This window comes from Oppia nitens, unplaced genomic scaffold (assembly GCF_028296485.1).
Source record: "Oppia nitens isolate AA-2021 unplaced genomic scaffold, nextdenovo-longstitch-racon4-pilon3 scaffold7_pilon_pilon_pilon, whole genome shotgun sequence".
Lineage (NCBI taxonomy): Eukaryota > Metazoa > Arthropoda > Arachnida > Sarcoptiformes > Oppiidae > Oppia > Oppia nitens.
Window position 1 is genome coordinate 2,258,830 of NW_026533251.1, and position 25,098 is coordinate 2,283,927.

The window sequence follows — 25,098 nt, forward strand, 5'->3', positions numbered from 1 at the left end:
TTCAAATATTATATTTTTAAAATTTTACATTAATATTTTTTTTACATAAATTGTTCATGTGTAGAATAATAAAATTTAAATAAATGTAAAAATTTTGTCGCAATATATTAATAAAACTAATATTTACTATTTTGTATAAAAAGATTAATTTTATAAATTTAGTAGTTAAATATATAAAAAAAGTATTAATGTTTAATTACTGATATCATATTGTTTCCTGACTTAGGATATATTATTTAAATATTTCACAAACTAACTGAAATTAAAAAGATTTTTTTTATTAATGTAAGTAAAATATATTATTACATCATAAATACATGATTTATGTTATAAATCAATGTTAAAAAATAATTCAATTATTTTTGTTAATTAAAATTATTTCAACATAGCTAAATAATATAATATATAATATTAGTTATTTACTGTTATAATTTTTTGATGAATGTATTATAAATAATAAATATTTAAATGTATTTTACTTAAGATTTCAAGTTTATTTCGAAACTATTTTTAAAAAAATTTGTATTATACTTTATTTAGTATATTTAGTACAATATATATATTAATACTATATAAAAATGTAGACCTAGTCTATTAATATACGGTATATCATACTATTAGAGTTCAGGCAAATTGACTCCCTTGTTTTATTATCCAAAAATTACCTATATTCCCTCCTCCCTGGGAATTCCCAGGGAATCTATTTCCTTATGCTACCACCTATTGATAAACAACAAACTTGTTATAAGATTTGAATACCAAATGTTTATTCAAATTTTAACGTTAATAAAGATTTTATAATTAAAATTTAATTTTATCGTACAGTTCTCAAAATTGTTAATTTTTCAGTTGATTGTCATAATTAATTAGATAACAAATAATTATCATGTATTATTCATAAAAATATTTTTAAAATTTTATTTATATAAATTTATATTTGTTCATTATTTTACATTCAAATGATTACATTGTAGTTAACAAATTTTCTTAAATATAAATTTTAAAGTAAAAACTAAGATATTCTTACCAATATAATTAATATAATATTATGATATATACATTATTATATAATACAAATAATAATATAAATATACGAATACTTTCATATATAATATAAGATATGTGTTTTCAAATATAGTCAATTGAGAATTAATTAATAAAAAATATTTACTGAAATATATTGTATATTATTTGAAAATATGTTAAGAAATCTAATTTAAGACATAAAAAATTGCCTAGTACAAAATTAAGTTTATTTATATTTTGTAACCAATGTGCATTCAATTTGAGACACATTATATATACATTCAAATCTTAATACAACTTATGTCTCCAAAGTTATAGCCATGAGTTTAGATATACCTATTTGTAGTCAAATTATTATCTTCATTTCATTCAAAATCTTATCAACAATTTTTGGCTTTAAAAACACTTTTATTTACATCAAACAAATGTCATGCTTTCAGTACTTTCAATGTATTCAAGCAATAAATATAGTAAAATATTATGTATTTTTGAATAAAACCGAAATTATATAGTAGTCAGCCTTTACTTTCACCTAAACATTATATAAGCCATGAATTTTAAATCACTTAGAAAAGGCGTTTCTCTATTAAATATATTTCCTTGAATTATAGACTAATAATTTATAGCCATTACTATTACTATCATATAAAAGATTTCATTCATTTATTGATGAATACCAATTAACCACTCATTTGATGACTAAAAATCTGTCTATTATTAGACATCAAATTAAACAAAACAGTTATCGATGCAAAAGTTAGTCAATATTCATGCAAAATATGTTTTGTCAAAACATTTAATATTATTATTTATTCAATAGTATAATAAATACAAAACTTATTTATTATAGACATTAGTGTCTGTATCATGTAATAATTAATTTATATAAAGTAATATCATTTATTAAATCATTTTCAGTTATTAATATTAGACATTAAATTTAACATTATGATTTATAATTTATGAATGTCTCCATAATTAAAATAATTATTAATGAAATTTGAAAACTAATCAAAATGTCAAGGCTAACTTATCTTTAATATTTGGCAATTTTATTTAACAAATTAATTATGTTATAATATAAAAAATATTATGTGTAATAAATAATTAGAAGTATTTCAAATGTATAGAATAGTAATATTTATTGAAAATACAAAATATGATTAATTTGAAAATAATAGATATATATTAAAATAAACTTTAATCTAAATTTTCTCTTTATTACACATTTATTATAAATTATTTGTTTAGTTATACTTTATCACAAATAAACTAATTATGATAACAGTTTTGGTCAGGTCTGGTCACAAACTTTAAAATTGTGTTAACATATGATTTACTGTATGACAAGCAATTGTCGTACCGGAGCCGATATATTAAGTTAAAATCGGTTTCAACTGCTTTTTGGGTATTAAATGTTTACTAAAAAAATTAGTGCAATATTTTGATTAAAAAGCTCAAACCTCAATATATCTTATATAAATATAATAATAATGTCACTAACTTTAAGCCCTATTAAATGTTGTTAGTGTCGGAGATAGGAGTGTCCCTTAATCTGATAATAATAATTATTATTTATATATTGTTTATAATTACAGGGTATTATAGAATACATGTGTAAACTATGGCCCATAGTCTATGGGAACAGTAGGCTAAATTAGACATCAATTAAATTATCCAAAAAGGTAAACCAATATACAGGTATATAAATTTATATACTGTATATCTTTAGTTGTAATAGTAGTAGTATTACAGTGTATTTTAGTGGTATAGTAGTATCACTGATATATCACGTGATAGTAGTTATTGCATAAATATATTACTTTTAATGGACTGTCAGATGCGATACACGATATAATAGGAAATGCAGTCTAATATTATTATTATTATTATTATTATTATGACTACATATACATTACATTACATGTTTGTAATGCAGTGTTTGCCATAACATTAGTGTTTGTATAGTAAAGACAATACAATAGAATACAATATACTATATGTTTGTTGTATTAATATTTGTCAATATATTTATATTTAAACAACATTTGTATTGTATATTACTTTCATGACATCACAGTTACAGTCAATACATAGTGGGATCAGTAGTGATGGATATTGACCGAAGTTATGGTCAATTGAATGGCCGCCGAACCACATGAGTAATCAGTTGCCAATGGAAAGACTCGGCGACGAGACGTCCAGTACGGGCGGTATTGCGGACAATGCTGTGGACGGGCGGTCCAAACGACTTGTGTATATAACTGGTCGCCACAAGTACTGCTCTAATGCCATAACAACAGCGAAATACAATTTAGTGACTTTTGTACCAAAGTTTCTCTTCGAACAGTTCCACAGATACTCTAATATATTCTTCCTGTTCATCGCATTGATGCAACAGATCCCAAACGTGTCGCCCACCGGACGCTTCACTACAGCCATACCGCTCTTCTTCATACTGACCGTATCGGCCATTAAAGAGGCTTTTGAAGACATCAAGAGACACCGCGCCGACAGAGGTGTCAACAGTAGTCTAGTGCTCGTACTCAACAAATTTACCTCTCAGTGGGATTGGAAACACTGGCAACAGATCCAAGTGGGAGACATCGTTAAGATCACTAACGATCAGTTCTTTCCCAGTGATCTATTTCTGTTGGCTTCATCTGAACCAAACGGTTAGAACTAATGTAGAAAATGTTGACAATTGAGAGGTTGACTATTGTTTTTTAAACTCATTTGTTTACATCTTTAGGCATGTGTTACATTGAGACTGCAAATCTTGACGGAGAGACTAATCTAAAAATAAGACATTCCTTAAAGGAGACAACTCATTGTCTAAATAGTGAACAATTAGTCAGTGATTTGTCTTTAGCATCCATACAATGCGATCCACCGAATCGTCATTTGTATGAATTTCACGGAAATCTTAAATTAAATGAATTGGTGTATGCGATCGCACCCGAAAACATATTGCTGAGGGGCGCCAAACTCAGAAACACCAATTGGGTATTTGGTTGTGTCATATATACGGGTCATGAGACCAAACTAATGATGAATTCATCAGTTCAGGCGCCCATCAAGAGGTCAAACGTTGAAAAGATAACAAATAAACAAACGATTTTGTTGTTTGCAATTTTATTATTTATTTGTATAATCTCTGCCACGGCTTCATATATCTGGAAGAAGCAAAATCAGGATCACTGGTATTTGTGGGGTTTGGACGACAAACTATCATCCAATTACTTCTTTGTTTTGCTTACTTTTATTATTTTATACAATAATTTGATCCCAATATCACTTCAAGTAACTCTTGAGATGGTTCGCTTTATTCAGGCATCATTTATTAATGCCGACATTGAAATGTATTGCGAAGAGACGGACACACCTGCTATGGCTCGTACTTCTAATCTTAACGAAGAATTAGGACAAGTATGAGATTTATTTGCATTTTAGTGATTGTAATTGTAATTATTTATTTTATTTTAGGTTAAATACATATTGTCTGATAAAACAGGAACTCTGACCCGCAATGTAATGGAGTTTAAGAAATGCTCGATCGCTGGTCAGGTCTACACTGAATATGATTTCAAAAATTTGATTGAAAGAATGAAATCCAATCAATCGGATGCTTATTATATAAAAGAATTTTTGACTTTACTGTCTGTCTGTCAAACAGTGGTACCAGAAGTGGTTCCAAATGAGACTACAAATGACGGTAAGCCTCTTATTCGATATCAAGGCGCCAGTCCTGATGAAGCGGCTCTGGTTCGCGGCGCACAACAAATTGGATTTGAATTTACTGCAAGAACTCCTCAATATGTCTTTATTAATGCTTTAGGAACTGAAGAAAAGTATTTTTTGTGTTTATAAGAAAATTCAAAACAATTACAAAAATAATTATTTCTTAAACAGATATGAAATTTTAAATGTTCTTGACTTTACATCTGATCGCAAAAGAATGTCGACAATAGTGCGAACACCCGAAGGAAAGATCAAACTATACATAAAAGGCGCCGATTCTATGATTTACGACCGATTGGCTGAGACATCACTTTTTGGTGATATAACAGAACGACATCTTTCAAACTTTGCTTCTGAAGGTCTTCGCACACTTTGCTGTGCTGTCGTTGACATTGAAGAGAATACATATCAAGAGTGGAATAAAAGGTATAAACAATTGTTTTTATAATTTTTTATGTGACTAATAATGAGCATTGCTTTAGATATACTGAATCACAGATTATGGATTCGGGACCAAATGGCATGAGTAAAGAACAATACATTAATGAAGTTATGGCTAAAATAGAAAATAATTTAAGATTAGTCGGTTCGACAGCAATTGAAGATAAACTTCAAGATGGAGTTCCGGAAACTATTGATACATTGCTTAAGGCAGGCATTCATATATGGGTTTTGACCGGTGATAAACAAGAAACAGCTATCAATATTGGCCACAGTTGTAAACTATTACAAACAGGAATGCTTCACATTGTCATTGATGACGACTCGTTAGATAATACAAGAGATTCACTTAATGAGGCACACAATCAGCTTAAGGATGCACAACGAGAGGTGGCTTTTATTATTGATGGTATGTAACTGATTATACATTTAAATAATACTAAATTATATGATTTAACATTTTAAGGAAAAACTTTAAACTTTGCAATGACTCCTGAATTAAGACAACTATTTATGGAAATGGCTTTAAAATGCAAATCCGTTATATGTTGTCGCGTATCACCGGCACAGAAGGCAGAGATTGTAGAAGCGGTTAAAAAGTCTACTAAATCAATAACGTTAGCAATTGGTGACGGAGCTAATGATGTGGCTATGATTAGAGCTGCTAATGTTGGGGTCGGTATATCAGGACAAGAAGGTTAGTAGTGATAACTTGATTTATAGTTGTTATTTACATCTAATTTATCAATAGGTCTACAAGCAGTACATTCCTCTGATTATGCAATCGCACAGTTCAGATTCCTGTCCCGTCTTCTTCTAGTTCATGGCTCGTGGTCTATGTTCCGATTATGCAAATTAATACTTTATTCATTTTATAAGAATATTGCACTCTATATATTGGAGTTATGGTTTGCATCTGTGTCTGCCTGGTCAGGTCAGGCGGCATTTGATCGATGGTCTCTTAGTCTTTATAATGTCATCTTTACAGCGGCGCCTCCAGTGGTTATCGGATTGTTTGATAGACAGTGTTCGGCTGAAACTATGATTAAATATCCAGCACTTTATAAAACACATAACGAAAATTTTAATGTCAGACTGTTCTGGACATGGATTATGTCCGGTGTTTGGCACTCGTTATTACTTTTTTGGTTGACTTATTTTACTGTCCAAAACGACACCCTTTGGCAACATGGAAGAGCTGACGGCGGATATTTAGTGTTTGGTATGTGTTAACTGATCGATATATAATCTGTATATCTTTTGTTAATTGACACTAATTTGTTAAATATATTTATAAATTATAGGCAATATGTTGTTTACCTATACTGTTATTACAGTTTGTTTGAAAGCTGGACTTGAAATAAGTTCGTGGACTTGGGTCACACATTTGGCAATATGGGGTTCAATAGTTATGTGGTTTATATTTTTGATCATTTATTCAAGAATATGGCAACTCTTGCATATTGTTGGCGCCGATATGTCAGGTATCGATCAAATGATATTTTCTTCGGGTATTTTCTGGTTTGGAATAGCAATCATTCCGTTAAGTGCACTACTCATTGATATATCATATAAGTTGATATCGCGGACCTGTTTCAAGACATTGACCGATCAAATAATTGAAATGGAATTAGCAAACAGTCCATCGCAACAGTCTATGCTTTTAGAGACGGCGCGAATGTTTAAGAATGTGTTTCATAGGAAACGCGATAAGTCTAAGGATGACCGCGTCAGACATCGACAAGAGGTTGAACTGGATCTCCAACACGGATACGCCTTCTCACAGGAAGAACACGGAGCTGTTCCACAGTCAAAACTGATCCGAGTTTATGACACGACGCGTTCCAAACCTTCGGGAATATGAGTTCAAAGAGTTTATTAGTCACAACTAATGATAAAGTTTTCGACAAAAATCCCAATTGATTTATATGTGATTTTAGTGTTAGTCATACTTTTTTGAGTTTATTTGTAAATATTTTTATTAATTATAATTGCAAATCATAAAAGTTTATTCACAAATATATTATTTTAATCCATTGTTAATCACTTATTTCATTTAAAAATTATTTATTACCGGTTATTAAATACTAAGATAATTTGGCATATAATTATTTTTTCAGTTAATTTACTAATTTTTCTTATAACTATTGCTTATTTTTGTAGGTTTACTGAAAAAGAGTTTATCCTTCAAAATACTATATAACAAATGTATCAAAAATTAAACAAATTATAAAATTTGAAATATTAAAAAATACATAATTTTATTATAAATTTAAGGTAAATAACAAATTTAATAATTATTACTATTTTGAAGATTTATTTATTTATGATATTATGTTCTGTATAATGTTCTGTATTGTCTTATATTTACATGATTTAAAAAGTAATAATAAAATAAAATTATTTTTGAATATATAATAAATGTTAGAATATTAATGGAGAATAATAAATATGATACAAATGTAGAGTAAAATATAAAGTTATATTAAATATATAAATATAGTGTATAATAGAAAAAATAATTTTGTCAGAAGTGGGATTCGAACCCACGCCCACATTCGTGGACCAGAAGGCTCAGTAAGCACTAGTAGTACTCTAGTGAAGGGAATGTAACCCTTGAGTCTGGCGCCTTAGACCGCTCGGCCATCCTGACTGATATGACTATTAAAGGGAACGGGAGGTTACACTTACATACACTTCAATCATAGTATATATCAGAGTTATATACCGTATATTTTCAATACTGTATTTTAATGCACTTTATTATTGCAATTTCCAATACATTATCAGATAGTCTGCATGTGATGTAACTTTTAAACACTGTTTCAATAATAATAATTAATTAATTGTTTTAACTATTAATTTGCGGACAAAACTTACAATAAATGATTTGTTTCGTTAAATATTTAATTTATGTATATTTTCTTTTAGTAAAAACTAACAAAATATTTATCACAATTAATTAAAACTTATTAAATACCAAAAACACAATAAGTGTAAACAATATCATATTTATGATAAAATACTGTATTATTGTGTGAAATAAATAGTTAATAAAATGTTGGACAGACTGTTGTCGACGCGAACCACATCAACGAATGGTCCCAAAGATTGTCTCGAGTGTCGGCTCATTGGCGGCGGAGGACTGACTGCTTTGGCCTCATATATCGGGTACAAGACATACACTGCGAGACATTCAATGACAAAGTGGTCACTAATTGGTAGTTCGTGTTTGGCTACTGTTATCCTATCGGTGGCCGCAATGAGATTAATGGCTATTAATTTCAATCATTTCGGCGACAAAAACATTGATAAACAACAAACCAATTAAAGATTATTTGTTTATTAAATATTATAATTACTTTTCAATTTATTTAGTCATTGTTTGTATTGTTTTTTTTAAATGTCATTAATAACTATAAATTAAATATAATATAATTTATGACAATTTAAATCTTTAGGTCTTTAACTAAATGTTTACCACTTTTTAGACGTTATTCATGTGTTTTAATATATCAAACATAAACACAATATTAATAATACAATAATTCATCAAAAAATTAATATTAATTTATATATCATTTGAAACAATGTCTTCAAAGAGAAAATTATCGTCAGATTCGGAAACTGAAGACACCGATGGAGTCACAGATGACAATAGTTTTAAACGTAAGTTAGAAGATGTCGATGAAAATAGCAATGAAGATAATATTGACGACCAATTGAAGGCGTTTGAAGAGAAATATCATATGAGGTATACTGAAGACGACGATGAATACAAACGATGTGTTGAAAAACAAGTTTCTTTGCCACCAATTATTTGGGGATATTATGGCAAAAGTGGTGGTCGCGACAGATTTCGGGACAATCAACAYAAATATGGATCACATAATAGACACAATTATGATAATAGAAGAGGTGGAGGAAGTGGTGGACATCATTATAATAGACAGTCTTATAATAATTACAATCAAAGACCTTATAAAAGATGGTAATCAACCAAATCATTGATTAAATCATAATTTCTAAAGAGATTATTGTTTTCTAATTTACGGTAAATAATTGATTATCACATTTAATGTACTTTTGCGACAATTTACGTATATATCATATTTTAATAAAAGTTTATCAAATATTTATTATAAGTTTATAATTAAATTATTTTAATTAATTAATAATTAAATGATATAAAAGTTAATATAAGTTATTGTTTGAATTTTGGTCGTAATTGATATAATGTTATGAAACCATAGAAACCAAGTGTTGATAAACTTACGTGTCTTTCATTGAATTGATTACTCAATACATCACTAAATGAAGTGAAAAGTGGTTTCATTGGATTCATTAAGTGATAATTGTTTGGTCATTGATGTCACAAGAGATGTCGGTTTTGAGTCATTTGTTGGCGAGGGTTAACTTTCCGATATATAGTGTACGGACACTATCGGAGCGACATATTTTGGTGGCCGGCGGAGGTGGTCCGTCCAAGACTGGTGTGGCCAACAATCTTGATGTCTATGAACTGGTTTACGACAGTCACAGCAACTCATGTAAAGCCAGGCTTATCACACATTACGACACCGGTATGTCTTGATTTGGTTAAACTGGTGACAAAACTGACCTGTTTTTAATGTTAGGTTCGCGGGCTGTCATGAATATGTGTGTCGTCCCGAAAGACAATTATTGTTATCAACTGTTTTGCGGTGGTATGGATGGACTCTGCACTCAATACGACCTCAAACTCAATGTCGAGAGCAGACGCAGAGAGAGCTCTTCATCTCCCACTAGAAGAGAGAGGTCTTATTCAGAAGTATCACTTCGTAGACGACGACTTAGCTCGAGATCTGAATCATTAGATAAAGAAAATGATATCAACGCTAGTAATAGTCAAACTCAAGATGCAGAACAACCAGTGATAAGACAACATTCCCGCAAAGATTCAAAGCCTAAGATGTCTGACGAGACAAATGGTGTCCCAGACTTTACATTTGATATAAAACAGCAAAAGTTTTTTAAAACAGATTTCAATAGCAATGTTGAGGAATCTTTTCAAAAAATTGTAAAATTTTCTTCTGAGGGTAATATGTTGATAACAGGAGGATCTGATGGTCACATAAGACTTTGGTCGTTACCAAAATTGACTCAAATTCTTGTCATCAAAGCTCATACTAACGAAGTCGACGATTTGGACATCAATAGCAACGGAACACAAATTGTTAGCGTTTCTCGCGATTCAAAGGGCTTTATATGGAATACAAGCGATGGAAAACTGAAGACAGAACTTATCTATGAATTACCTAAAGATAAAAGTACTGAAAACGGCAAAAACGGTGTCGTTTTAAATAAATATATTTATAGGGGCTGTAGGTATGTCCCCATTCAAGGTATTTATTATATTTTTTAAATAATATTGTTTTATAGTATTTGTATATATATTTTTAGGTGATACAAATAATTATAGTTTAGTCACAATAATGAATCCATTGATTCACTCAAAACCTGCCAAAAGTTCATATATTTGTAAATGGAGTACACAATCATATAAACCGGAACTAATGGTTAGTGCTGGCAATGAGAGTCTTTCAACAATATCTGTTAGGTTTGTTTGATTATTGGTATATGTTTTTTATATTTAATTATTAATTGCTATAATATTGTCATGATAGTGATGATGGTCGATTTATAGGTGTGGGTACATTAACTGGTTCTGTAGATGTTTATATAGCATTTAGTTTGCAAAGGGTCTACCATTTATCGGCCGCACACAACATATTTGTTACCGCAGTTGAGTTTTTGAAGTCAACTGAAGCCACACAACAGCTAACTGGTGGTAACGAAGCCTCACTCGTCAGCGTTTCTGTTGATAATCATATTGTTGTCCATCACATTCCCAAAAGAGGTAAATAGTTTATTATTGATTGATGTAATACTTATTAAATTATCTTTTTTTATATTTAACAGCAACTCTTGGATTTTTAGGATCCACTGCTTTCTTCATCATTTTTATGTTAATTATTTATATTTTAATGAGTTATTTGGGAATTTAAATTAAACTAATTTTTATTTATACAATTTCGTTGTAATTTTTATATTTTGTGAATGGTTTAAATTACTGTAACTTAAAAAGAATTATTTATTTAATTTGATTATTTGTTTCTGAAAAAAATAAATTATTATATGTTTTCAAATATTATTATAAGCCTTCTTTAAATCATGTGTTATGTTCATAATATGTCCGGTAATATTGACTTTTGTAAGCACTGTATTAGCTGCTCGTAGTGGTGACTCCTGAAAGATAATAAGTGCCATAAAAGACTAATTTTAAAAAAACATCGCTTTATTTATAGACAATAAACGGTTTGACTGAAAGACAATGAACTTCTGGTAAATGACTCTGAATTTTGTTAGTCTAATAAAAAGTGATCACGAATTTGATGATTATTAGTAACATTAACTACATTGATGTCAATATTATTAATTTAAATTGGGTTACTATTATTATGACATGGATTATTTTAATATCATTGATTGCTATCTGATATACAATAGCTCTTTCATATAATACTTATAAAATAATACAGCAATTAATGAGATTAAATTAGACAAAATTTGATCCTATAATTATTGAGATAACTTTTAAAAATATAAGCTAATAATTCATCTGAGAGTTAAAGAGGATAACAGTAAAAAATAATAAAACATTAGTTTTTATGAATCACTTAAAATATTAGTGATAATTGCAACCGAAAAGTAATTCAAATAGCAATCAGTGATTCACAATCAATGCCCAAACACACCATTTGTTTCTCAAGTTTGGTCTGCTCTTCGATTCTTAAGAGAATCTCTTGAAGACTGGTCTCTAACACGAGTCCACCCATTATGATCTCATTCAATATATTGTGAACCTATCATATATGAGATATTATTTGTCAAATAACAGACAAATATTATTAATTGAAAATAATTTTTTAAGTTAATTGTAAAGTATATGTATTTAACAATATAAACACCTTATCCGAGTTAAAGATGAGATCCAATTCACAAACCGTATCAAAGCATTGGTCGAGTGCCTCAACAAATATCTATTAGTTAATTGTTTGTAAAAAATAGTTTTATTGTAATTTCTAAACAAATTGTCGATACAATCACCTGAATTAGGTCAAGAATGCCGAGTTCACTCTCAGCCGTGTCCGCACACATCACAAAATATAGAGTTGCATAGTGTCTGTAAATAAGCTTAAAGTCGGAATCGTCAACCAATCTGTATAACAAAAAATACTTTTAAAATATTTGTTGCAAAATCTATGGTCTGATGTCAAATGAAATTATAATTCATTACACGCCGGCGTGGAGGACATTACACACGTGATCGTCACGAGTGGACACCAATTGAAATGTTTCTTTAATTATCTTTTGTTGCACATCTTCAGCCTATTTGTTGACCAAAATGTCATAAACAAAAACTTGTGTTAAATTTTTAAAAAAATCATACGAAATGTTCATAAAATTTAGTGAGCCTTGGTTTGCCCTTATGATTGAATATCAAAACCGCACGAATCATTTTTACAATTAATTAAAATTAAAACAATAAAATTATTTTCAGACAATTTTTAATAATTGTGTTATTTCTTTTCAGTAAACATTTATTTTATATACTAAAACAATAAAATCAATTGTATATTAATTTGTGATTAGATTACTTATTATTGATTATTAAGTTTATTAAGAGATATTATAGTTTATATTACATTGACTATAGTTTTGTTCAAAATATGTTTATATCAATCAAATTTTATGATATCATTACTAGACTGTGAAAACGTAGATGGGTTTAATAGTTTATATAATTTATTTAAATAATTAAGTTTAATCTAATTTTTAGTATTTACAGTATATATTTAGAAATAATATGCCATTTTTATAAAATTTATTATTATTACATATAACATAATATACAAATATAAATATAATGTACTGCATCAAAATATTTTTAAAACAACAAATTAAAAATATGTGCTATAATTGTAAAAGACATTAACAAAAATATAATTTTAAATTATTCTGTTATATTCATAAATATTTTTACTAACAAAAAAATGTACTATAAAATGGACGAAAATGCTGCTTTATATTACAAATTACCGGATCATATTTATATTATCACATTTATAGTTACATATCTATGTTTTCATAGCTTGACGATAACTAAAATATGATTAAATATGCGTTTTATTTATTCAGTAATAACTATCATTATTTAGTCATTAACTATTTAACTATCAATATTTGTATCATTACTTAAAACTGCATATAATATTAAGCATATGCTATAATTATAATAAAACTAAGTTTATTAAGATTATTCAAATAATTATCTGATTAAACAAAAAATTTCCAATTTTAAAATTAATACAATTAAACAACTTTTTTTTAACACAAAACAATTTAATGATATTTTAATTTAATTAAAAAATAACTTTGAGTACATTTTTGCAATTATAATAAGTTTAGTTACTGGCAGTGATTCTGCACTGTCCGTAATCCAATTCAAACAGTGTTTCTTCATTATTATCACCATTTGGTAGTTCCCGACTGTGATATTTTATAATAGACTGTTTAACCACATCTTTAAGACCCGAAGCCATGATTTCGTTTCGTTTGATTGGATCCTTTTCTACCAAATATTTTTTTGTCAAATTTGGAAAGTACGGCAACAAAACTATTAAAAAATAGTAATAACATTAATGCGATAATTAAATTGCAAATAAATAAATGATTACAACAATACTAACTATTTTTGAAATGATCGCTTGGGTACAGTTGTCTGAGAATCATGAACTCGATGTCAATATTTTTAAATCCCGAAGCCGTGAGAGCTGTTCTCCAATTATCGATTTGTTTCTCTTTTGATGGAATTTTGACTAAACTTTCCATTTTTGACCTCTCATTTGGTAGTAAATCACAAAACACATCCCAAAGTGTTGTAATATTTGTATAGAGCTTTCCATTAGGAGCCAGAAATCGGTACAAATTTTTGGTCGCCAACTCCTTGTTCTCAACCCAATGGAGAACCCGATTAGAAAAAACAAGCGATACTTTTCCTTCCAGTTGTTTAAGACTTGAATCTAATTGATCCCATTCGACACCAATATCCTGAACCATATATTGTATTTTTGGTGAACTATAGTTAGTTTTTGCAAACTTAATCATTCGCATATCAATATCAATAGCAAATAATTTGTTGCATAATATCCTTTGATTCAATAGAGCCGTAACATTACCGCTGCCGCACCCGATGTCAAAAACTATGTCAAATCTATTATATTTAATAAAATAAAAATTTTATATCAAAATAAAATTAACTTAAATTATTTGTTTAACCTGTCTTGATTTTCATCAATAATTTTATCAATTAAATTGTTAGCATCTCTAATATGAGCACTATTGACGCGATTAAAGGCATCCGTATTAATGTCCATATTATGTAAGTTTAAATAATTATAATTTTTATACAAATATATACCGTACTAAAATTTATTATATTAACAAACTTTATATTAATCAATTCAAAACCAATCTTTATAATGCAATTAAATGTTTTTCGTGAATATCGTAATCGTTATAAATTTTTTATTACACTTTTGACTCTTTTTGGACAAAAGTTTTGCTTCAAATAGTAATAGTATTTCACAATTACTTAAATGTCATATCTTTTGTGACATATCTAGAGAGGCGTCGCTCTAATTGACAAAAATTTTATTTTAATTATTAATATTTACAACAAATTTGTTTTTCGTATCATAAAAAAAGTATTATTTTGCTAAACAATATTAATTTGATAAACATGTTTCTTATAAATCTTATGAAAAAATAATGTTTTATTTTAAGCTATATTTTATTTATAAAAATTAAAGTTTAAAAAAAATTTAACTAATAATTAATGAAGGATTTTTTAAGACAAACCCAAGTAAATATCTAATCAGAAAAATCTGTTTTTAAATTCAATGTTTTAGACTTTATACTTTGAATTATCTAATTTTTAAGATGTAAACAATTTTTTTAATTTTTAAATATTAACTAATATTATTTATTATTTTCTATTTTAAAAAATTAATTATAAGTTATATAAAATTATGAGATATAAAAATATAAAGTAAACAATTTATTCTTATATAATATAAGTTATATTGAATATGAATAATGCAAATCACATTAGTTTGTAATTGAGATTAAAAGATTAGGAAAACATACAAAAAATAAATAAATAAAATTGTTAATATTATACTGAATTATACAGTACTGTATTATTATTAGTATTATGACATAATAAGACTTTTTGAAAATACTTTATTTTCATTTAAATAGAATTGTCCTTGTTTATTTTTTTTATTACTTGTAATATTATTTCCGAAAAATATGAATGAATAACAATATAATTAAAATTCATCGAAATTCGCCATTAATTTTATTAAAATAAAAAAGATTAGTTAATAGACTGTATTTATATATTTATATTCATTTTTTAATTTGTAATATAGAAATATATTTATATTTTATAGAGATTTAATCAATTAATTTAATCAAAACAAAATCAGTGTATAGTATTTTATAATACCATAATAAACTTATATAATAAGTCTAAATGTAATCAAACTTTATTGTAAATATTGAATTATAGTTTATATAATAAACTGTATATTGAGAAAAAGTTTTCACCTCTAATCATGTTATAATCAAACCTCAATTTTAACAATTATTTCACTGAACCCAAACCCAAATCAAATATAACATTTTAAAATAAAATATTTGTTATACAAAATCAGATATAATTAAAAGTTTATGAATGATTTACAATTAATAATATTTATATTATTAAGTAATGATCGGTTTATACATTAGATCTAAACACCAATTATTAAATGTTAACTAATTCGACAAATACTGTAAGTTATTCGTAATTCTGTATTGTTATGACAAGTATTAACCATAATATTCATATGAGATTGACTTCAATCAGTTTTGTATATCATTTATAATAAATTTATTATTTTATTTAATGCAAAAATATTTTACGGTTTAATAAAAATTTAAAACCATTTCGAAAACATGTTTATATAACTTTGTATATATAGTACACATCAGAGTGAGTGTCCAATGAAGACACAGTACCTGTTCTGTGATATTGTTTTGCAATTTAGCAAAATTATTGCTAAAATTGATTAATATATTTATGATTACATATATTTTACATTAGGGTTAATCAAGGTTTTGGATTTTAAGGGGGGGTAGACTAGGGTAAAATTTACAAAATTCTCGAAAAATCTTGGGGGGGGGGGGGGTATTGGGTGGGGTAAGATTTTTATTGCATTTTTAAACGGCAATTTTTTCAAAAATCCAAAATCAAGGGGGGGTCAAGAGAAAATTTCCTAATATTCCCTTAAATTCCCGAATATTCCCATGTAAATTCGATAAAGTTCCCACAAGTTCCCGTATAAATTCCCAGGAAAATAGCTAAAATTTCCAAAAATACAAAAAAACTTAAAAAATTTAAAAAAACCTAAATTTTAACAAAAAATAAAATAATAATGTATTTAATACTTAAAAATAGTTGATAAAAGCATTAATGATACACTATGAGTTTTTTATTATTTTAGTAATTTTTAACTTTTAAAATAATTAATTTTTTAAATAATACTTAATGTTTATAGTTTATAGATATATATTTTTATTTTTAATGTTATTTTTATATAAATACTGACTGAATACTAATTATAAAATTGAAAATTTTTTAATTTTTAAAAATATTAATAAAATCCTTGTAATATAAGTACTGTATATGGCACACTACTATACAAAATGGGATACATACATATTTATATAATAATTATAATTATTTAATAATAATCAGTTTTGTAAAATTTTATTCATCATTTTACTTTAGTACTTTATCATAGTTTAATTTAATTTAATTAATTGATTTTTTAATTTAATTAATAATTAAAATACTAATTATAATATTTAATTATTAATTAAAAACAATGTATTGTTAAAACATAACAAATAGACAACAAAATTAACATTGGGATCCCATAGATAGTAATTTCTCTATTATTTTATACATTTTTGTTGTTTTCAATACTAACTGTAATGTAAACTGCATTTAAAATAACTTTATTATTGATTAAAAAATTCTTGCATTACATATAGTGCTTACAGAAGAGTTAACAGTAAAGGCTCAATAAAATTGATAGTTTTATAACAATTAAAACAATTTATTTGGATAATAGAAATTTGTATACAATTTATAATATTATTAACTTATATGAATAACAATTTGAATCAAATCCAAGTGTTTGATTGACAATTGGCAGAAATTTTAAAAAATACAATAATTACTGTATATTTAGTATTTTAAAAAATTATTTAATTATTAAACATTATTGTGTAAAATTCTTTGTTCATATTTTTTTATAAATATAGTTATAGTAGATATCTATTTAAATTAAATTAATAATAGCTTTCATGTATTCTAATAAAAGCCTATTGATTATAATTTGTAAGTCATAATAATATTTCTAATTATTTATACAATTTAATAGATTGTAATTAGACAAAAAGTAATTTTTTCTTATTTCTAATAAAATTTTTATATTGGCAAACATTACAGTAATATTTAACTCAATGTAAATAGAAATTGTCAATAATTTTGCAATTTTACTATTTTTAACCTCTCAATTCCCAATTGATTTAACCATTTTTTACTTTAATGTATATTTCTATAGTCAGTACTTAATTTAAATTACCAGTAATTTGCTTTTGACGAAAAAATTGTTTAAATTAATAAATTGATTAAATTATAATTGGTCTTATTATACATTTCACTCATTTTTAGTAATATGTGTGACCTTTTATTTTAAATATATTTGTGGGCAGTATTTTATATAAATAATAGTTAGATTTTAATTGACGTATCAAAATTCATTGTATATATTAAGTGATTGTTTGGTAAATAAAAGTCGGAACTACTAAACAACACTTTTTTTGTGCATATATTTCACGGACTTTTGACTTTGTTTTATAAACATTTGAAAAGTAAGTTGAAAACAATATTTTTATTTTTAAAAAGTATTTCATGAAACATAAAACTGTTTTATTTAAAACTTAATATATAAAATATAATTTCACAAACAAATTATTATTATTATTACATTATTATTTTATATCACAATACCGTATAATACTGTACTTAAAGTTTAACAGTTAGACACATTTACCCGCATTTGATAATAAAAGTGTGGTTTTAGTTAGTAATGTTACACATGAGTGACAACTTTTTTTATATAATAATTAGCATTCATTTTGAATAAATTATGAGAAATTATTCAATAATATAGTTATGATTTGAAATTAATTTTTTTCTCACACTTTTACTAACGGAAGAAAATGTTTTATAATTTATTATACTTTTTATTATAATCATATAATTAGGACAAATGATTAATAACTAATTTATTTTTTAATAAATTTAACTAATTATTTAGAGAAAAATTAATATATAAAATTCAAAAATTTTGATTATAATCGTGGATTATAATTATATTTTAATTAAGTCTATTTATAAATTAATAATATTTTTAAACAACTTTATAATAAATAATTATAAATTTTATCTTTAAAATATATAAAAATTAAAATAAATATTAGTTTCAGTATAAAAATATAAAGTTATTATTGATACTAAAAATTTAATATAACTTATTTAAATAAATTATAAATATTTAACGAAAATAAAAATAAACTAATCAATTGTATTTTTATAATAAAAATGTCAGAAATTTAATTAAAATATAATTATTAAAATTTTATAACAATAATATTAGTCATATAGTATTATATTCAATGAAAATATCATTTAATTTATATCAACCTTCAATTTTAATGATTATAATTTCTAGTATAAAGAATATCACGAAATAATAAAAATTTCAATTATTTGAGTCCTTTGACTTAATTAACTTCATATTTATTACCAGATAATTAAATTCAGATGAATTTTGATAAAAAATATTCAAAGATTATTATTCATACTATTGTTTCATAATAATTAATAATTATGTGCTGTAATTGTTTTTCAAAAATATTAATAATATTATCACCATATTTTTATAATTATTTTGCTTTTTAGCATATTTATTCTATATTTTAATAGAAAATTAAATTAAGTTTAAAAATTAATATTAAGTTTTAGTAAATTAAATTAATTTACATATTCGAAATCATAATTAGTAAAAATTTGGCATAAATTATTTTTTAAGTATTATATATATATATATATACCTATATATAAAATTTGAAATTTTTGTTAAAAATTTATATTTTAATAAATAAGTGAAAGTTTTTTTTATAAAATTTGGTTATTAAATACATGTTGCCTTCAATTGTCTGACAACAAAATCTTACGTTTTTAAAAACAGAAGGTTTGACTCAATAGATGGTTTGTAAGTGTTATTTCACATCCTATTATAAATTGAGGACAAACTATAATTTAAGGCTTGATAGTACTGAGTGAGAGAAAAAATAAAGAAAGAGAGAGAGAGAGAGAGAGAGAGAAAGAAAGAGAGAGAAATACTGTATAAAAAGAGAAATGATGGGAATAAGAGTTGCGATACAATAAACACAATGCAATAATAAGTATAATAATGATATTATGTATAATAATGTTAAAATAAATGGACGACAATTTTTTGGCCCAATTTTAAGGACCCGTTTTTCTATACTATCGCTAACTTTAACTTTTTAACCATAACTTAACATTCAGTTTGTTTACAAACACCTATACTGTGAATAAATGTTAAAATTTTTCTGTTTTCCATTTGTTTGTTGCAATTGTTTTCATATTTCAACAGATTATTATTATTATTATTATTAAAATAATAAGTGTTTATTACTTTTTACATAATTTGGTGGCAAATATTAATATTAAAGTTTAAAAATTATAATTCAAGTTCATTTTTATGTATCTAAAACATCAATTTGTGGATAATTCATATAATTTTATAAAATTGTTTTTAGAAATATGCAATCAATAAATCTATTATTTATATTATTGTTTAATATTGCATTTGCCGCACACACACCCTATGGACCGCATCAATATCCAAGTACTGGTCAACTGTCATATAAGTATATTTCATTTTTTATATTTAATTATTTTTTAATTAAACAATTTTTGTTTCTATTGATTTTTTAAAATATAAATTTAATTATGGCTTAAGATCAATATCAATATAACATAATTATAATATACTAATATAATTATTAATAATTTGAGACATACTGTTAATTAAATAATATAGTAAATTGTTAATTAATCAAAATTTTTTGAAAAGGAGTGTATTTTTAATAAATGTGATATTTTTGATAAATTAAATAATATACTGTATATATATAACAAAATTTCAATATTTAAGATTTATTTATTTTTACTTATTTTGTTAATATTCAGTATAATTAAACATTTTAATTTAAATTATTATAGATTTATTTTTTAATCTGTATTAAACGTTTATATAAAATATAATATCAATAAAGTAACTATGAAAATTTATATTTATAACTTTGATATTTTTAAACAAGCAGAGTATATATTACACAATAAAACAATAAAATAATTTTTTGTACAAATGTTTTACATGTGTATTAAGCTTAATGTGCTATTTAGTTAATTATTGAAGCAGTTTTATTATAGTTTAAACAATATAGATATAAATTATGTGGTTAAGTATAATATTACTGTTATGTTTATTGTTTTAGTAAGTATTTATAATATTTATATAAAAGTGCAAATGTTATTTTAAGATAAATATAAAATAGTTATGACAAATATTCACATTTATATTTTCACTGAATTTGTTTTTATAACTATTTTAATAATTGCATTATTAAAACTAATAGTTTGATATATATATATATATATATATATCGTGTGACAAAATTTCTACTATTCAATAATTTAATTACATTTTATACTGTAATTTATATAGAAACTAAACATTACTTTATTAAATAACTGTTTTTTATAATATTGATGTATTATTATTACTAATTAGTTAAAAAAGTAAGCTTTAAAATTACTATATACTGTATAAATATATGTAAAGCATATAAAAAGCAGAGCATCAAAAATATATTTCTTTATTTAAAAAAATTATAAATTATAAAATTGAACTCAAAATAAAAAATATATCATTAATAGAGTATTTTTATTGTTATTTTTATAAACAATAAAATGTTTTATAAAATAAAATAACTAATTTCTATAAGAGAAATTACAATTGTATTTCATAATCTAAATACTTTAATATTAATCTTCAACAGTTATAATGTAATTTTCAAATCAATTAAGAGTAATAAAAAAATAATAAGTATAAACTTGAAAAATGCTTTGAAATGATCACAATATAATTTAACACAAATTGTTCATCAATTTTATACAAAAACAATAATAACATTTAATAATAATTATTATATTATATATTATGTATATTAGTTGTGGAGACGAGTTTATAATATACAGTGAAAATACTGTATATATACTGTATATATATTGTAAATATTTGAATTATCAAAATGTTTGGCAATCATTGAATCTTATTTTTGATTATAATCAACACAACTGTTATGTTGTTTACTCTATAATTATATAAAGTCATAAAACTCAATAGCAGTTGATAAATGATAGCAAATATGATAGACTAGACAATTATAATTTTGTAGTGTTATTGTTAAAGACATCCATAAAAATTAGTACACAATTTATTTATTGAATTGTTTATTAATTTTGACAATTATTTTTAATGATTTAAGACATCTGTTAATAAATGTATAGATTTGTATCCCAATAATTAAAAGATAGTAGTCATTAGTGTGTAGACTAATTGACTAAATTGTTAAGTAAAGCGTTTCCCACGTCAACAATATTAGGGATAATTATTATTGTACTGTATATTTGATGATTGTATAACATGATATTGATAGTTTTATAAAAATAGCTAAACTTATAAAATAAAAATCTAAATCATAAAAAATAAACACAAGTTATTAAACACAAAGTTTGCAAAAGCATTACTTCCTCTATATTTAAATTGTTGGTTAATAAGTGAATAACACTTACTGTATATTTGAATAAATTAATTATTTTGACTTTTCTGAATGAATATTTTTTTATTGTTAATAATGTTATTGTTATTATTTGTATTACTAAAAACACTTTTAAAAAAGAAAATAATAAATTTAATAACAAGTTTGTTAACAAATAATATGTTTTAATTAATTGACTTTTTTGTTGTTATATAATTAGATAAGGTTTAATATTTTTATCATTTATAAATAGATTATTTTAAATTATAATTTATTTGGCATATATTTACATGATATAAAATATTATAAAATACTATTAAATTGATTTAAAATAAAATTAGTAATTAGTTTATTATTATACAAAAGTTTTCCGTTAGTGAAAGATTTTAGCGGAGTATTGACGCCAAACAACATCCTCTCTAAGGCCACAAAATATTGCGATAATGGTATAGTAGGTCCGACCTCTTTAGCCATTCACAAGCAGTATATCTATACGGGAACAGCTGGTGGTGGTGTCTATCGGTGCGATATACGAACGGGAAACACGACCCGTATTGTCAAAGTAGCCAATGATTTGTGTAAAACCAAAGCTTGGGACATATCATTGTGTGGACGAGCTTTGGGCTTAAGGACTGATAAGAAGGGAACGGTATACTTTGTTGATGCCTACTTAGGTCTACATGAAGTAGTCTTTTATGGCAATAAAGTTCAGGTCAACCGTTTGCTTACGGTTGAAGAAACAGGAGGCAAATATATGGCACACTTAGCTATAGATGAAGGATCGGCTACTAATGGAGGAAATGTTTTCTATATAACAATTGCCAGTACTAAACGAGATTTAAATCAATGGCCAGTTATGATCTTAGAGCCGGATAGGACGGGAATAGTTATTAAATACGACTCCGACACTAAAAAAGTTGAAACATTAATGCAAGGACTTTGGTATCCAAAAAGTGTTGAAATAACTGATGATCGCAACGCACTTCTCGTCTCTGAGTTTAACGCAAAACGTATTGTTAAACATTATATTAAAGGTTTGATTATATAGTATTATCAGTTGACATATTGTTAAAAGATAAATATATTTATAAATTAAGGCAAAGATAAGGGAAAGACTGAGACTTGGGCTGAGAATCTTCCCGGAGAAGCCCAACATCTGATGAGAAGCAGTGAAAAAAATCACGAAACTTATTGGTTGCCAATTGTCAACGCAAGAAATGTCAGTAATCCTAATCTCATTGATTGGATGAGCGACAAACCAGCGCTAAGACAAGAGTTATTAGATAAATACACTCAAATGGGATCAAGTATTGAGGATTTGGGCAAAAAAGAAAAAAATGAAAAACTAGAAAAATTGGGATTCACTTTGAAAACGGGATTACAATTTTATATGCAAAATGTTGCCAACAATTATGGACTTATATTGGAAATGGATGCAAACGGAAAAATTTTGGGCTCAATTCATTCAATTGATGGCTCAAATGGTTATATATCTGAAGTAGTTGAGGGTCCCAGTGATAACCCATATGAAAGAGTTTTATACATCGGTTCATTTGGTTATTCATATATTTTGAAACTAACAATACCTAACTTTTCCCAAAATGTGGCCCAATTTGATGATCAAAATTTAGATTTTTCATACCGACAACCGTTATCATCGTTTAATGACTTAAGGATATTTGGCACCCGACCTTTTTCCAGACAACCCAATTATGATTATGCCATTCCCAGTATATAATTTCTATAATATAAATTTATACTAATAAATATATTAATAATTAATTAACTTTAAAATTATTAAATTCATTTTGTATACAAACGCATTTTACTATTTATGTTTTCAATAGCAAATGCAAAAAAAACATTATATCATTTATATTAATATACAATCATTTTTTATTTAATTGCCATTTTTGATAATTTAAATTTTTCTATAATTTAGTACAACAATAAACTGATTATACATAATAATACATTAAAGTTGTTTTTAGAAACATATTTAATGACATATAAATTTATAAATATTTAGATTCATGTGTTATATTAGTTGATGCATTTCTGATGGAAATATTTTTTAAATATCAAAATCAGTTTATTTGATAATAAAATCAATTTGTAAAAATTAATTTTTTTATATAATATATTAATTAACAAAATTTATATAAATCTGTGTTTAACGCATCGTAATTATAGCAAACAAACAAAATATATAATTTAACACTTAATCTTATTTATGAAATTATTAAATGTGAAAATATAATTTATAAAATCATTATTTACAATAATTTTTTAAAACAATAAACTGTAAGTATAATTAATATTTTATATAAATAATAATTTAATCTTAATTAAATACTATAATATTAAAATTAAATTTATGTGCATCAAAATTAATATTTAAAAAGTTAATTTAGCATTAAAAATATAAATACACGGTTGATTAAAAAATATAATGATTACATTTACAATTAGTACTGTAAAATCACTATAAATAATAACATTATAACAATATTTAGTCATCAATTGATTCAAATTAATTAATCTTTTTTATGCTATTTTACTGACAGTACAGAACTACTGTATTATACTATTGAATACTTAATTCTAGTGTCAGTTTTATAAGTACTGGTAATTAACTTTTTAGATACTATTACGATATTTACAGACATAGTATATAATAAACCGGAAGGTTATATTTAGACAGTCATATAATGAAATATCCATTGATGACAATAAATCAATAGTAATTGA

General features: G+C 25.0%; 5 protein-coding genes and 1 non-coding gene across 7 annotated transcripts; 3 read left to right on the forward strand and 3 right to left on the reverse strand.

The window, feature by feature from the left end:
* The first annotated feature begins 2,655 nt into the window (after positions 1–2,655).
* LOC128963404 (probable phospholipid-transporting ATPase IA) lies at positions 2,656–7,281 on the forward strand. Of its 2 annotated transcripts, XM_054309909.1 has the most exons (9): positions 2,656–2,711; positions 3,107–3,701; positions 3,779–4,455; positions 4,513–4,877; positions 4,939–5,193; positions 5,250–5,617; positions 5,675–5,905; positions 5,960–6,430; positions 6,513–7,281. In XM_054309909.1, the coding sequence occupies exons 2-9, from the start codon at positions 3,185–3,187 to the stop codon at positions 7,070–7,072; spliced, it is 3,444 nt and encodes a 1,147-aa protein (XP_054165884.1). In that variant the 5' UTR covers positions 2,656–2,711; positions 3,107–3,184; the 3' UTR covers positions 7,073–7,281. The 2 variants fall into 2 exon arrangements, with proteins under 2 accessions (XP_054165884.1, XP_054165882.1); XM_054309907.1 differs by lacking the exon at positions 2,656–2,711 and having other exon boundaries at positions 2,949–3,701.
* A 452-nt stretch (positions 7,282–7,733) lies between these two features.
* Trnal-caa (transfer RNA leucine (anticodon CAA)) lies at positions 7,734–7,861 on the reverse strand. The gene is made up of 2 exons: positions 7,824–7,861; positions 7,734–7,779 (listed from the first exon to the last, which is right to left on the reverse strand). It is a non-coding gene; the product is annotated as a tRNA-Leu (tRNA).
* A 1,583-nt stretch (positions 7,862–9,444) lies between these two features.
* On the forward strand, positions 9,445–11,281 carry LOC128963405 (prolactin regulatory element-binding protein-like). The gene is made up of 5 exons (XM_054309910.1): positions 9,445–9,791; positions 9,846–10,592; positions 10,651–10,807; positions 10,875–11,107; positions 11,170–11,281. Exons 1-5 carry the CDS (start codon positions 9,578–9,580, stop codon positions 11,253–11,255), a joined length of 1,437 nt encoding a protein of 478 aa, XP_054165885.1. The 5' UTR covers positions 9,445–9,577; the 3' UTR covers positions 11,256–11,281.
* Positions 11,282–11,503: 222 nt separating this feature from the next.
* LOC128963406 (AP-3 complex subunit sigma-1-like) lies at positions 11,504–12,827 on the reverse strand. Its single transcript, XM_054309911.1, has 6 exons — positions 12,701–12,827; positions 12,548–12,639; positions 12,358–12,469; positions 12,219–12,290; positions 12,006–12,113; positions 11,504–11,617 (listed from the first exon to the last, which is right to left on the reverse strand). The coding sequence occupies exons 1-6, from the start codon at positions 12,767–12,769 to the stop codon at positions 11,546–11,548; spliced, it is 525 nt and encodes a 174-aa protein (XP_054165886.1). The 5' UTR covers positions 12,770–12,827; the 3' UTR covers positions 11,504–11,545.
* Positions 12,828–13,640: 813 nt separating this feature from the next.
* On the reverse strand, positions 13,641–14,687 carry LOC128963570 (uncharacterized). Its single transcript, XM_054310085.1, has 3 exons — positions 14,590–14,687; positions 14,001–14,524; positions 13,641–13,927 (listed from the first exon to the last, which is right to left on the reverse strand). Exons 1-3 carry the CDS (start codon positions 14,685–14,687, stop codon positions 13,716–13,718), a joined length of 834 nt encoding a protein of 277 aa, XP_054166060.1. The 3' UTR covers positions 13,641–13,715.
* A 5,621-nt stretch (positions 14,688–20,308) lies between these two features.
* Positions 20,309–24,085, forward strand: LOC128963571 (adipocyte plasma membrane-associated protein-like; the record flags this gene model as incomplete). Its single annotated transcript, XM_054310086.1, has 3 exons — positions 20,309–20,391; positions 22,714–23,381; positions 23,445–24,085. Coding segments are annotated over 3 exons (1,392 nt in total), but the record flags the coding sequence as incomplete, so codon positions are not given.
* Between the last annotated feature and the right edge of the window lie 1,013 nt (positions 24,086–25,098).

Coding starts and splice junctions, on each gene's coding strand:
- LOC128963405 (XM_054309910.1), top strand. CDS start 9,578: ATGTCACAAGAGATGTCGGTTTTGAGTCATTTGTTGGCGAGGGTTAAC. Junction 9,792..9,845: donor TATCACACATTACGACACCG/GTATGTCTTGAT, acceptor TTTTAATGTTAG/GTTCGCGGGCTGTCATGAAT. Junction 10,593..10,650: donor TAGGTATGTCCCCATTCAAG/GTATTTATTATA, acceptor ATATATTTTTAG/GTGATACAAATAATTATAGT.
- LOC128963570 (XM_054310085.1), bottom strand. CDS start 14,687: ATGGACATTAATACGGATGCCTTTAATCGCGTCAATAGTGCTCATATT. Junction 14,525..14,589: donor ATTGATGAAAATCAAGACAG/GTTAAACAAATA, acceptor TAAATATAATAG/ATTTGACATAGTTTTTGACA. Junction 13,928..14,000: donor AAGCGATCATTTCAAAAATA/GTTAGTATTGTT, acceptor ATTTTTTAATAG/TTTTGTTGCCGTACTTTCCA.
- LOC128963404 (XM_054309909.1), top strand. CDS start 3,185: ATGAGTAATCAGTTGCCAATGGAAAGACTCGGCGACGAGACGTCCAGT. Junction 3,702..3,778: donor GGCTTCATCTGAACCAAACG/GTTAGAACTAAT, acceptor TTACATCTTTAG/GCATGTGTTACATTGAGACT. Junction 5,906..5,959: donor CGGTATATCAGGACAAGAAG/GTTAGTAGTGAT, acceptor ATTTATCAATAG/GTCTACAAGCAGTACATTCC.
- LOC128963406 (XM_054309911.1), bottom strand. CDS start 12,769: ATGATTCGTGCGGTTTTGATATTCAATCATAAGGGCAAACCAAGGCTC. Junction 12,640..12,700: donor CTAAATTTTATGAACATTTC/GTATGATTTTTT, acceptor GTCAACAAATAG/GCTGAAGATGTGCAACAAAA. Junction 12,291..12,357: donor GCATTCTTGACCTAATTCAG/GTGATTGTATCG, acceptor ATTAACTAATAG/ATATTTGTTGAGGCACTCGA.